The following is a 13,294-nucleotide window of genomic DNA, read 5'->3' on the forward strand; positions in this document are numbered from 1 at the left end:
TCATTCATAGATTAGTGCAAAATGAACATAGTGAGGAGTTGTTGAAATTATCAAAAGAACACAACATATAAAGCGAAAAAAACCTGAGAAACTATTCAAGTACAAAAAAAAAGTGGGAACAGAGCTAAATAAGATAAAAACATACAAAAATAAATGGAAATCACTATTGCCAAATTTAAACTGGAAATGAATGATGGTTTTAACCCTACACAACTAAAGTTGAATTCCTGAAAACATCTTCATTTAGGAGTTACAGGAACACTTCAGCAGCTTTACAATACAGCTTAAAAACTATTTTGATAGTATTCTACCGTAACAGAAAACTTGGTTTGGTATCTAGCAGTTCTAAACCTGTGTTCTTAATTAAAGATGTCCTCTAGATTATGTTAACATTTAAGTATCTTGTATTTCTCACGTGCTTTAAAGTTTTAAGGAGGTTTCTAAAACACAATCTAGAAGAACAGGACATATTTAGCAAAAGTTTTTACTGACTTTCAGCAACAACTGAAAGTACCAGGATTTACTGAAGTACCAGGATTTTAAATTTGTTTTACCATTACTTTTTGAACTTGGTACCCAACCCTAGATTTTTACATAAAATTATTCTGTTGTAGCAGATTTATTAAAAAAGATCTTAGCTTACAAGTATGTGTAATTTTCTTAGGTATCCAGATGATTTTGTACATCTGACCCCACAATTTTCCTTCCAAAAGTTTCCATTATTTTGTATGTTTCTCAGAAGATATATGAAGAGGAATGAGCCATCTGGCACAAATCTGTTTGTATAACACCGTGTTTGATGATCAGAGCACAGTACTTCTCATAGCTGTCCACATTCAACAGTGTAACACTACCCCACAGCTTTTCACACCTGGAAATCATCACTGGAATATGTACTGCACATTTAAATCACATCTTTGGATAGATCAGATGTGCACATTATGTCTTAGAGCATTCTTAAGCAAGTTTCTTTCCTAGTTTGTATTTGAAGCCACTGGAAGGAGCTAAATGAAATGGAGAGCATAACCAAAATGGGAGAGATTTTAAGTGGAGTTGGCAATGTTTTTATATGATTGCTGCTGGGAGACAAAGAGTCCTGGAGGGAGACTGGAACCTTAGGACTTGTCTAGGACGTATCTGCCTAAATTTTCTACTGTTCTTCTTTCAGTTGTTTGGTCCTTTGAATTCCCTTTCCTGTTTCTTCCCAACAAAGTTGCCTCCCCACTCTTACTTCTCCTCATCCTTCTTCTTTTCACAGATACTTCCCTTTTCCACTTGACTGTCATGAATTTTCAAATATGATGGAAAGTGGTTTTGCCTCAGGATCCTGGGATGAATTTTTTCATGCCCCATACACCTCCACTCAGTTTCATTCGGCGATTCCAAACTTTTGCGTAATGTAGGAGGGACTTGGTTCATCCAAATTCCACCTGGAGATTCAGGGACTTGAGAGATATGGAGAGATATGCCAGATAATGAAGACTGAGACAAATAACTGATTGGGTACCTCAGCCTTCTCAGACTGATTCTTAAACAGCAGATTATTAATCTAAATAACATGTTTTCTAATGATGCTTGTTCTTATATGAGAACAACATTCACTATGCACAGTTCACATGAGGATTTTGTGATTTTTATAAGTAGCAAGAGAATCTGAATAGATTGACTGCAGGTGAATATTCCACACTTAAGTAAAATTAGATTACTTTTTTCAAATTTTTCTCTATACCCTTGTATTCACCCCAGTTTAGGGATATCTAAAGAAATCTCTGGGTTTATCTTTCAGTTCTGGCCACTCTCTCTTCATTTCTTCTTTGCTAAATTAAAAAATGCTGTCTAGCCTGGGGCTGAGCAGTAGTGAGCAGTCTGCTTGTTAAGCAGATACTTCTTTTTAGCTGCATGTTCTTTGTGCTGTGCTCTGGAGGTGTATCAGAGGGCAGAAGAAGCACAAGCAAACTTGTAAAATCAAGAGAAACTGAATCAATCTAAAAATTTGGCAAGAGTCATTCTGGTGTGAATAAGTAGAATTTTATGCCAGTTGAAGCTTTTAAAACTGCATCTGATAGCTGCCTTTCTTCTGAGATACTTTTAAGTACTTTCTCTTTCCTGAACTTGTCATTATCAAGGGGATTTTAAGTGTTACTCACACATCCAGAAATGAATACTAACTAATAAATGGTTTATATTCCTCAGGATAATTTGGAGTAGTTAAGATACAATATGGCTTGTGTCATCAGCTCTTACACAGAAAATTTAGAATGCTTTCACACATATACATATGGAAAGCAAAATAAAAAAAAAACAATTCAGAAGATAGAATATCTCTGTCTTTTTTAATTTTTAGGGTTTGCATTTAAGCAAATTTGTAATTTTTAAAATCATTATTCACAAAATGCTGCATCATCATACAGACTTATCACAGACAGTACTAATGACAGTATCTCAGAGTAAATTATGAAAGTGAATTATGAATTTTCAGAATAGCTACCATTGCGATTACCTTTTCTGCAAGTTAAACAAGTGGGATATGCTGATGCCAGGTTATAATATTGCTTCTTCAAAAGTCCTTCAATATGTCCATGTCAAATGATGGGATATCTTGTATCACTAATAAAACCAACATAAAAATCAAACTGTAAACAACTGATTCATTACATTATTCAATAGAAAACCTGTATTGTCTATTTCACAGTGAGCTAAATTAATTAAATTGAATTTTCCAATTGCTTGTTACCACCATGTCTTGTAAAAAAAGTCCAGAAATGCATTATTTTTGCATTTTACTCACAGATATGATTGTTCATAGAAAGCTGTTAAAATTAATACATTCAAATAACATTTATCTTGCTCCTCAGTTGCTCTCTGTGCATGAACTTAAGGAACAAATATGAGTATTTTGCATCTAATATCTTACCAGGCAAAAATAGGCCTCTTCCTGTAGGCCCAACAAAATTATATCCTCCCAAAATTATAGGACTTCAGTAATATTGCCTAGCCCATCACATATTATCAATGTATGGACCTCTGTTCTCTCTTCTGAGACACTTAAGCCTACAATGAGTGGTTTGTTTTGCCTAATTTCTTCTATTTCTAAAGTTGCAAAGGAACCAGAATCAGCAGAATCACAATGTGAAATTAAACTGTCAGTTTCAGTTTCAGCTACATTAAAAGCAGATTACTCCGATTGCCACTAAGATAGAGATCTGCTGAAAATGGGAATATCATAAAAGTTTAAAAAAATCAACTCTTACCACCAGTTACTCTGCAGAGCAGTAATAGTCAACACTGCTATTAATTAATCTATTTCAAAGCAGTTTCTAACATCTTGAAGGTGTTCCTTCATCCAGTCACTTCCTATTAGCCATTGGCTTTTTCACCATTTCACACACAGAAAATATGTTTTGTGGTGGCCAAGTAATTTTATGTTTTGCCTTTAATGTCATCTGAAAGAGCAATAGTAAGGGTAAAACTCAACCAACACCTTACATTTTTTCCTCAGTAGATACATCCCTTGTGTTCCCTGTATCTGGATTGCTTTGATTTCTTTTGCTTTACCACAGAACTTCTCATAGCTTTTGATAGACAACTTTGTGCATAGGACAGATCCACAGCAGGCATATCCACAGGCATCTCCTGGTGCTCAATCAGCCATAATGGAAGAAAGAGCAGCTCAAGTAAATATTCCAGTGGAACTAAAGTTGCTCTGGTTTCTGTTGCTTAGATTAACACTTTGAATCTCGCTCTAAAAAAGCTGTTTCTCCCTTGCTCTGGAAGGGGCTCCAGAAATACTATTCTCCATAGTAATATTTCTGAACACTTAAATCTGATTAATAAGGTGAGCTAACAGATAAGACCTACGTCTCTTTGGGCCAGTCTAGTAGCTGAAATGGAAAAGGACTTCACTGAGTGAGTTCTTAAAAATCCCTATTATACTCCAAAAGAGACTTAAGTAATGAATTAAAAGCATGTTCCTGCTGCAACAGAATTCCACAATGAGTATAAAATTAAGGCATATACTTATTACCACCTAAAATTCTTTCTAGCACAGGTTTTTGAAGGTAACATCTTCCCATACAGATCCCAACACCTCAGTCCCTCACCACAATTTTGTAGAGGTGTGGGCAGCTCTGACCTAATCTGATGTGAGGGGGGCAATTCTCAGATAAGTAAAGGTCATGGTGCCTCTGATGGAAAAGTGGTTTATGACTTAGCTCATGGCCTGTTCCAACAGGCAGGTGGCACACATCCAACTCTGTCCTACAGCTGTATCACACTTTTGACCTAGTCATGTAGAAATGAGAGAAGAACCTGAGGGTAATGGAGGAGATCAAGAACCAAGTAAATTATGATGTGCTAGGGAAAGTGGGAAATGAATAGGAAATTTCATAAGAAATTAGGCTTTAATTCCAGACCCTATTGTTGCAGAACTCATTAAACAGCTTGCTTTTCTATGTTCATCTAATCCGTGTGCCTGCAAATGCATCTTATTTACAGAATTGCATTAATGGGTTTGCACCTAAGGTTTTTTTCCTATTGAAAAACAGCAATAGAAATAGAAATGTAACACAATTACCACACTTGGAGACAAGGAAAGAGAATAAGATAGGGAACAGGAAATGGAAAGAGAAGAAAAGAAAAATAAAAGAAAAATAAAAAAGGAAAAAGAAAAAGAAAAATAGAAGGAAAAGAGTGATGTAAATTGTTAGGCAGTATTTTAACATTCCTGACAAGCCAGAATAAAACCACTTTAATGAGCAGTTATAATACTTATATGTTTACAATTTAATATCCTTATGTTACTTAAAGGGGCAACCCCATGCCTTCTTCCCTGGCTATGTAGTTCCAGTCTCTGTGTTCTTCCCTCTCTGATGTTCCAAAAGCCAGTGAGAGCTGATTCACTTCCCCAGGCTTTACCCAAATAATGGTGACATTCTTTGCTTGGTGAGATTTCTGCCACTTCAAAAAGTAGAATTGTCTCACTAAGAGATCAAACAAGAATTATCACAGGTTGGTTGTGAGTGGGTGAAGCAGTGGAACTAGGCTTTTCCATGTCAGCCAACTGCTCATAGAGCTCTTAGCTGACTTCTGTACAGCCCAAATCGTAAAAGATTTTAGAAAATTTTATTCAAAACTCGAGGGTATCTGGCCTACAGGTTTCCCATCTTGGAAATTGCTTCATTTCACTCAAGTACTTCTGAAGTGTTCAACAGATACCAGTAAGGATACTTGGAGCTTTCCTGGTAGCTCAAAAAAAATAAAAGAATAAAAATCCAAAGTTGTTGAATAGCCTCAACACCAGCATTCTGCTGCTTTAATGGACTAATTAGCATCTTGAGACACATGAGGAACATACTAGTGATATTTAGGATACTTCGTGTTCAACAGAATTTAACTGGACAAAGCTGCAGGACTTCTTGAACCCAGATAGAATTATTCAGGCTGTACATTTCTCTTTGGGAAAGCATTGGGGCGTAAAAGAAACACAATGAAAAACATTGTGTGGTTTTCAAAACAGACATTTAGGACCATCCTGAGATTTAGAAATTGAATTGTCTGTTCCATAAAGGAATCATTTAAAGTATAACACTTTAATTAAGAAATGTGACCTGTACTGCACAGTAAACTAATAGCTTTTTCACAGCAAAAGAAAAAAGAAGTATGTTATGTTTAAATTAGCTTCAGTCTTATTTCTTTCAGTACAAAAAGATGAAAAAATAAAGTCCAGAGTACAAGAAAATATTCTCACTAGCCAAAAAAGGGCTATAAACATTTGGAATTTTTTGTTAGGGAAAATAGCAATTTATGTAAAAGGCAAATTAAGAAACATAACAAATTTGCATTTTTTACTTCAGTCTATTTATGAGAAAATTATTTCTAGAAGCTAAAGCTGAAGATTCAGCTTTTGATATTAATAGGATTTTTGTTGCTTTCAGGAAAACCAAGTATTCATCACAGTACATTTTTCCTAGATAAATAATAATTTAATTTATGATTTTAGCCTTGGTTTGATATGATTCACCAAATTTCTATCTTTCTTTTGTTTTCATTTTAACAGTTCAAAACCAACTATGAAAAGAGAAAGTTTAAAGTAGCTATTCCATCCAATGATACATCCGCAATGACTTCCATAATAAGCAACGTGTCAGAAGCAATGGAAGCTCTCACCCGAATGAAAGAGGAAATAGTTCCTGTTCCAGGTTCTGTGAATGGAGTGAATGCCCTTGGTTTGGTGGTGTTCTCAATAAGCTTTGGCCTGGTGATTGGGAGCATGAGGGAGCAAGGTCAGGCATTGAAAGACTTCTTTGATAGCCTTAATGAGGCTATCATGAGATTGGTAGCTCTAATCATGTGGTAAGTGCCTCTTTGATAAATTCTTTTTTAAGGTACTAACAATATTTTTTCATCACAGTTAGGCACTGAATAGCAAGAATTTATTTGGCAGAAAGTCAGACGATAAGATTATATCTACCTTGGAACTTTTTTCATGTAAAAAAGAGAGCTGTAACTCTCTGTGATCATAATCTGCTCAAACATACCAACTTTTCAGTGGGTTTCACTTTTGACATGAGAAGAATCAGGGTCTATGGCCGAAGTTGCTACCCTTATCAGACCTATTCTATATCTTCATAAAGATAGCAATCACAGCAGTAAGCTGTTGAAGTTTCCTTACATCCTAATTGAATTCATTAAAGGAAACCAACAAACCTCTCGCATAATCTTATTTCTACACAGCAAGACCTTGTTATCGTAATTTTCCAACACAGCTGGTTCCTGTAGCTGTGGAGTTTACATGTACATCCTTGCATTGTAGCTGCACTGCTCACACATACACATAATTTTCCTGCTTTCATTACTGTGATTATTAGGTAAATAAAATAAATACCTTTTCCCTCTTCTTTTTTTCCAAAAACTAGGATTAATTATTTTCCAGGTAGAAGGTTAACTAAAGAATCTGTATGTTGTTGCCTTCTTTACTACAGGAAAAAGCCATTCCAGGAGTTTATTCAGGAGCACATATATTTACTGCCATACTAGATACGAAACCAAAATTAAGGATATTTCCTCCATTAACTAAAATCTTTTCTCATTCACAAGCACATTTAAAATGTTAAAGCAGTGGATTCAGATAAATTTCCACATAAACTCAATGATGTAAAGGGCAGTTGAGATATAGTGGATAGATTCTGCTCTGTGGTATCTTACTGTGAGAAGACAAGTGGACATTTATAGGAGTAGGACTGTACCTAAATTACTGCTGCAGCAGAATTCTGTTCAAGTTTTATGCTCAGCACCAACTGTTTCTTCACCTCCAGCTGTGCTTCCTGGTAGGCAAAAGCATGTCATCCCACCTGTGCTGCCAACATTTGACATACAGATTTTTTCATGTCTTCATGGTGATGAATATATTATCCAGTACCCAACTGATTGAAATGTAACATAACCAGAATTGATGCCTGGAAAATAAATAGACAGACTTTCCCAAAAACTTTAGAGTGAATATAAAAGCAAATATTTAGTTGAAACCTTTCAGGTACAAAATATGACAAAAGTCGCATGTGGTATATTAATTCTCCCATTTTTATATGGTTAGTTCATTATTATACTTATCATACACTGTCCAATTAAAAGGTTAGTTGGTTAGATAAGTAATCCTGGGGTCCTGCCCCGCTGGAAGCGGTCCAGAGATTACTTTTGCCCCACTTTTGATACATCTGGTCCAGATTCTGGTTAGAAAACAGAATGTCCTTGTACTCTTCTTGGAATAAAACTAAGCAATATTTAGAAATGCATTTATAAGGTTAGCTTTTTGTTCCTAAATGTAGGGAAGAAAGGTACGAAAAATACTAGAAGCTATAGCCAAAGTTACAAAGCTGCAAATACGTGAAAAATATAAAAAGCTAAAAATCTTAGGTATCAGAAGCAACTTGAAATCTTCAGAAGTTATCAGGCTTCTGTGTGGGTTCCTACCCCAACAGCACTGGAATAGAATTGGGTGCTTCGTATAGTTACACCCATATGTCAGTTTAGCCTTCATTCACATGGGCAGAATTATAACAGGATTGGCTTTTATATTACACTTGAATTCCAAGGGGAATTAATTTCCCTACCTGTCCAAAAGGCATGCTATGAATCTTGAAATGCTCACCAGATGTTGAATCCATTGAATCCCACCAAAAACATTCACTGCTGCGATTCATTCAATCCAGGTTGAATTGTTAAGAGTGGAAGAGTTAAATTTTTGAACTGCTCCTGAATAGGAGCCTCCTAACAGTGAAATTCTACATTTATGCATATAAAAACACAAACAGGATGGATGGGGGGGTCGAATCTCTACTTTGTTTTGTAATGCTATTTTGATTCCTTACTTGCAGGTATGCTCCACTTGGAATTCTCTTCTTGATTGCTGGGAAGATTGTGGAGATGGAAGATATGGGTGTGATCGGTGGTCAGCTTGCCATGTACACTGTAACAGTTATCATTGGTTTGCTAATTCATGCTGTCATTGTCCTACCTCTTCTCTACTTCGTAATCACTCGTAAGAATCCATGGGTATTTATTGGAGGCTTAATCCAGGCATTAGTCACAGCTCTGGGAACATCTTCCAGGTATAACAAAATACTTTAAAGCATTTTTATAGCATTACTAGTTTAAGAAACAATTTTGCTTAATGTTTGGTGTTTGATATTCTAAGTAGTTTGTAATGTCTTGATAATGAATGATAGAGCTGGCAAAGAATATGCATGGCAAAATGAAGTAGCAAACAGAAAAGTCCCGAGGGGATTCCTATTGCCAGCTGACATTTTGTGCCCAAAATCCTGATAGCCAATTATGGGTACAGAACCTACAACAAAAACGCCAGTTTTGCTCTTTGCAGACGGTCAGAGTTATGTCATGTGAATTTAAAAAACTGTTTGCATATATGACAAAAAGAAACATTACAATAAAGTGTATATTTCTATACTATTTGACCTTTCATAAAACAGTAGACATTTTAGTATATTTTAAAAATATGTCCTAAAGACACGGGCTTTCCATCAGATATCCTGTGATATTAATTTGAGTCCTTGGTGTTTGAGATTATTTTGAAGTAAAAACCTATGCTGATGCAAGACACCATACTGCAAGTGGATTTAAAAACCATTCAGAATTCAAATGTAAGATGACTGTCAGCAAAGATATTTTTCTAACACAACCCCTCTTTATTTTTGTTCAGTATTTTACCAATATTGTGATAGAGTTTTCAAAGACTTAAAGTCTGCTAAGTATTTAGCAATGAAGGTTTCACTGGAATCAAGTAACCTGAAATGCTTTGTCTCGGAAAACCTCTTTACTTTAGTCTGATCAGATGTAGAGATGCAGGCCTGGCTCAGACAGAGTTAACTTTCTTCATAGCTGCTCATATAGTACCATGTTTTATATTTTAGCCAAAACAACAATGATCACAAGCTGACATTTTAGCTATTGCAAAGTATTTGCACAGATCAAGACCTTCTCTGACTCTCATTCTGTCCCCACAGTGAGTTGAGGGGTTCACAGTGGGCTGGGAGGGCACATGGCCAGACAGATGAACCAAAGTAAGTAAATAGATATTCCATGCCACATACATAGTGCTCAGCAATGAAAGAGGAAAAAGGATTTTAGGAAGGTTGGCCACATAGTACTCCAGAACTTGCTGGCCACTGGTCCATCTGTGGGAGCAGTGCCTAAATATCACTTGTTTCATTCTTTCAGACTTCTTCCATACTTATTAAACTTTTTTATTCTCAACCCCTCCATTTTCTTGTTCTTCCTATTCCTTTTGGTTTTTCCTGTCCCATCAAGGTGTGGAGGTAAAAGAGTGGCTGTGTGGTGCTTAGCTGCTGACTGGTGTTAACCCATAGATCAGAAAATAATGCCGTTTGCAGGGGAGCCCACAAACAGGAAGAGAAAACAAGCTTTTTACTGAAGGTTTGAATAGTCCAATTGGTACACCTTCCATAAAATAATGCTTAAAGATTCAATCACAGCTCCATGACTTTAAAACTGAGAAGCAGGAATTTTAGATAGATTCCTGTGACAGGCAGAAGAACCTTGTGACAAAACACTAAACTTAAACACTTTCAGATTAGGGATTATATAGAGAATGGCAGTAATAACCAGCTGGGAAAAGTTTGCAATACTATTAGGAGAACCTTCACCATTAGAAATGCTTAAATTCAGTATTTGCATTAAAAAACCCAATTCTAGTAGATCACATAAAAACTATTAGGAGAACCTTCACCATTAGAAATGCTTAAATTCAGTATTTGCATTAAAAAACCCAATTCTAGTAGATCACATAAAAACTAAGAACTGTCTCATGATTATAAATGTGGCACTCATCTCTTTCCCTCTTTGCAGAAGTTATATAATAGATTATATTTTTTCTTTTTATTTCAGTTCTGCAACACTACCTGTCACATTTAAGTGTCTAGAAGAAATAAATGGAGTGGACAAACGAGTTACAAGATTTGTACTCCCAGTTGGTGCTACAATTAATATGGATGGAACTGCTTTATATGAGGCTTTGGCTGCAATTTTCATTGCACAAGTCAACAATTTTGAGCTGAACTTTGGACAGATTATCACAATCAGGTATGGAAACCACTGTTACCACATTTAATAAAAGCACCTTTGTGATGTCCCCTTCCTGGTTTAAGTGGGATTAAACAAAAGCATCCAGACCTAAAAACAAGAACTTCTACAGTATCAGGTTATCTGTAATTTACATTTTCTTCACAGAGAAGATGCATTCAGCACATATTCTCATTTAGATAAACTTTCAGCAAAACTGTAATGTAATACACCCATTTCTGCACTTAATAAAGACAAGTACAAAATTTAATTAATTTCAAATTTTTCTTTTTTAAGAACTCATGCAGGTGTTGGGACCTACAGACTTACAATGAGTACCAGGTAGTTTATAATGCATGTACAAAGCTGAAGCATAAAGTCAACACAGTGTTATTGCTAGAGGAGGAAGTACTTTCCTGGTTTCTGGAGACTATCAGGGCTAGCTGTGTAAGCAACAGTAATACAGTTTTATTACATCAGCTGACGGAAATGGTGAACACAGGTTAAGCACAGAACCCTTCTTGTTTGAAATATAATAGCAAACAACCCACTACTTATGGCATTCAGTGATAACTGATCTGCTTTAATTTCATTTTGTTTATCACAATTTAAGGAAAAAAGATGATGGGTACTTGTGCAGAAGAAAGGAATATCAGCAAGAGGACAAGTGGGCATTGTGGGACAAAGATGCATATCTATCACATAGGAACACTGAAAGTTCAGAAATAGTGCTCCATAAAACCCACCATTTTACTCTACCTTCATTCCCCAAGGAAATTTTTTCACTTTCATTAGTACTAGAGCTGCTTCCTGGCAAACTACCTGAGAAAACAAATTCTCCCTAAGCCAGGTGTGAACAAGCATATTTCTATAAAGTTGCTGGACGGTATAACTCAGGGTTTCTGTCAGCTTTCTTCACCTGGCATGAAGTTACAGTGAGATAGAGAGCAAAAGTTCTTGTGTTAGATCTGCCAGGACAGAACTACCTCCTCAGCTTTTCTTTAAACGTGTTTGAGCTTGTGGAGAGAGCTTTTTTAATGGGTGGGGACATGTAACTGTAATGGTTTTTTCTGGCCCTTGGCATCTGGTAGGGAATTTATCAGTAACAAAATCATGTTTCAAGGTTTCTGGATATAGATTTAGTGAAACACTTTGGATCAAGGGTCATAGTTCCCTGCAGCTATAGAGTGTTCAGATAAGGCTCATCTTTTTATTTACTACTGAGTAAATGCTTTCTTGCTTTATATCTGGTTTTAAAATTTGACTGATGATAAGGAGAGCTTTTATTACAGTTTAATTACAGAAAACGGTTAATTGTTCTTGCCATCTCTTTGCACAGCATCACTGCTACAGCTGCCAGTATTGGGGCTGCAGGCATTCCTCAAGCTGGACTGGTCACCATGGTCATTGTTCTCACATCAGTAGGTTTGCCCACAGATGATATCACTCTTATCATCGCAGTGGACTGGTTCTTGTAAGTATTTTTATGGAATTGTTAAATGCTTAGACTTTATTTAGAAGTGAAATAGCCCAGCTCAGTGTGGCTATACAAAAATATTTTGCTCTAGAAGGCAGTTGGAAACAAGTGTTGAAAAGAATGACTATTTCTTGCTAGTAAGGTATTTTCTTAGAGCAGATCACTATCTGTGAGGGGCGTTTCTTAAATATGGTTCCTTTTGCATGCAGAAGTTTACATAGAAACCTGTATTGTTCAGATACTAAGAAAACTTCAGATACACTATAATTAAATAAGCAAAGAATTGCTTTTTTCTTTTATTTTTTTGTAGGACGACAATAAAAACTTTTACATCAATCAGACTCAAAACTGGATCAGATCCAACCAATTTATTGCAGCCTTGCTGACTGTCTAATCTAGGAAAGATTCATATGTCTACCCCATGAATGCAGAAATTAAAAATAATTGTGTAATAGGCAGCACAAAGTATTGCCCCTCAGTTTTTCCATTCATCTATCTGTAGAAGATGACATGCACCTTTAAATACATATACCTAGGTCCAGGAAATAAATTAAAGGAAGACTTTTTCCAGCCTCTCTTTCATCTAGTATTATTTATCTTTTCTGGGGCTTTTACCCTTCAATTTTCTCTAGTGATCCCTGAAAGAAGTTGCCTGTGTTGTTATCAGAACATAACATCTGATTCATCTGATAATAAAACATAACATAATGATCTAACCACCTGATGTAGGTGGACGCTTACCTACTGACACTACCAGTCACTTCCTGCTGAGCAGAGCCCTCTGAGAGGGATGAATTTTTGTTGTGTAATTTGAGTCATTCCTGCACAATTCCACCCTAAATTACACACCGTATCTTATGGTCAGGAGACAAACAAACCTAACAAGGAGAATTCTTGCTGGCTTACATGTTGAGAGGATATAAGCCCAAACTCTTGATACCCAAGGGTATCAAAATGCCTTCAAGAAGCCATATTCTCCCTTTGCCATACTCATCACATGACCATTTCTTGCTGTGAATTTGCTGAGAGTATTAACACATTTTGTGATTCCATATCCCATTGTATTTGTTAATGTTTGTAGGAGAAGCCATGGCATTAACAGTTCAGGTAAGTGAATGTATATAAAACAGGTGACTCATCTGGCAGCTATTTATCTGGTGCCACTTTTGACAACTAGTCTGCTTGCTTCCCTGAGCAAGTAGAAGTAACTCACTTTTTCCCTAG

The 13,294-nt window shown here is 36.1% G+C and overlaps 1 protein-coding gene across 1 annotated transcript in view; it reads left to right on the forward strand.

Annotated features, from left to right (window-relative positions):
• The window catches only part of SLC1A3 (solute carrier family 1 member 3), a 64,275-nt gene that overhangs the window by 48,415 nt on the left and 2,566 nt on the right, over positions 1 to 13,294 (forward strand). The window contains exons 6-9 of the mRNA XM_021551769.4: positions 6,056 to 6,351; positions 8,373 to 8,606; positions 10,420 to 10,614; positions 11,933 to 12,067. Coding sequence (XP_021407444.2) covers positions 6,056 to 6,351; positions 8,373 to 8,606; positions 10,420 to 10,614; positions 11,933 to 12,067 — 860 coding nt within the window. The remainder of the gene's footprint in view (positions 1 to 6,055; positions 6,352 to 8,372; positions 8,607 to 10,419; positions 10,615 to 11,932; positions 12,068 to 13,294) is intronic.

This window comes from Lonchura striata, chromosome Z (genome assembly GCF_050655825.1).
Source record: "Lonchura striata isolate lonStrDom1 chromosome Z, ASM5065582v1, whole genome shotgun sequence".
Taxonomy (NCBI): Eukaryota; Metazoa; Chordata; class Aves; order Passeriformes; family Estrildidae; genus Lonchura; species Lonchura striata.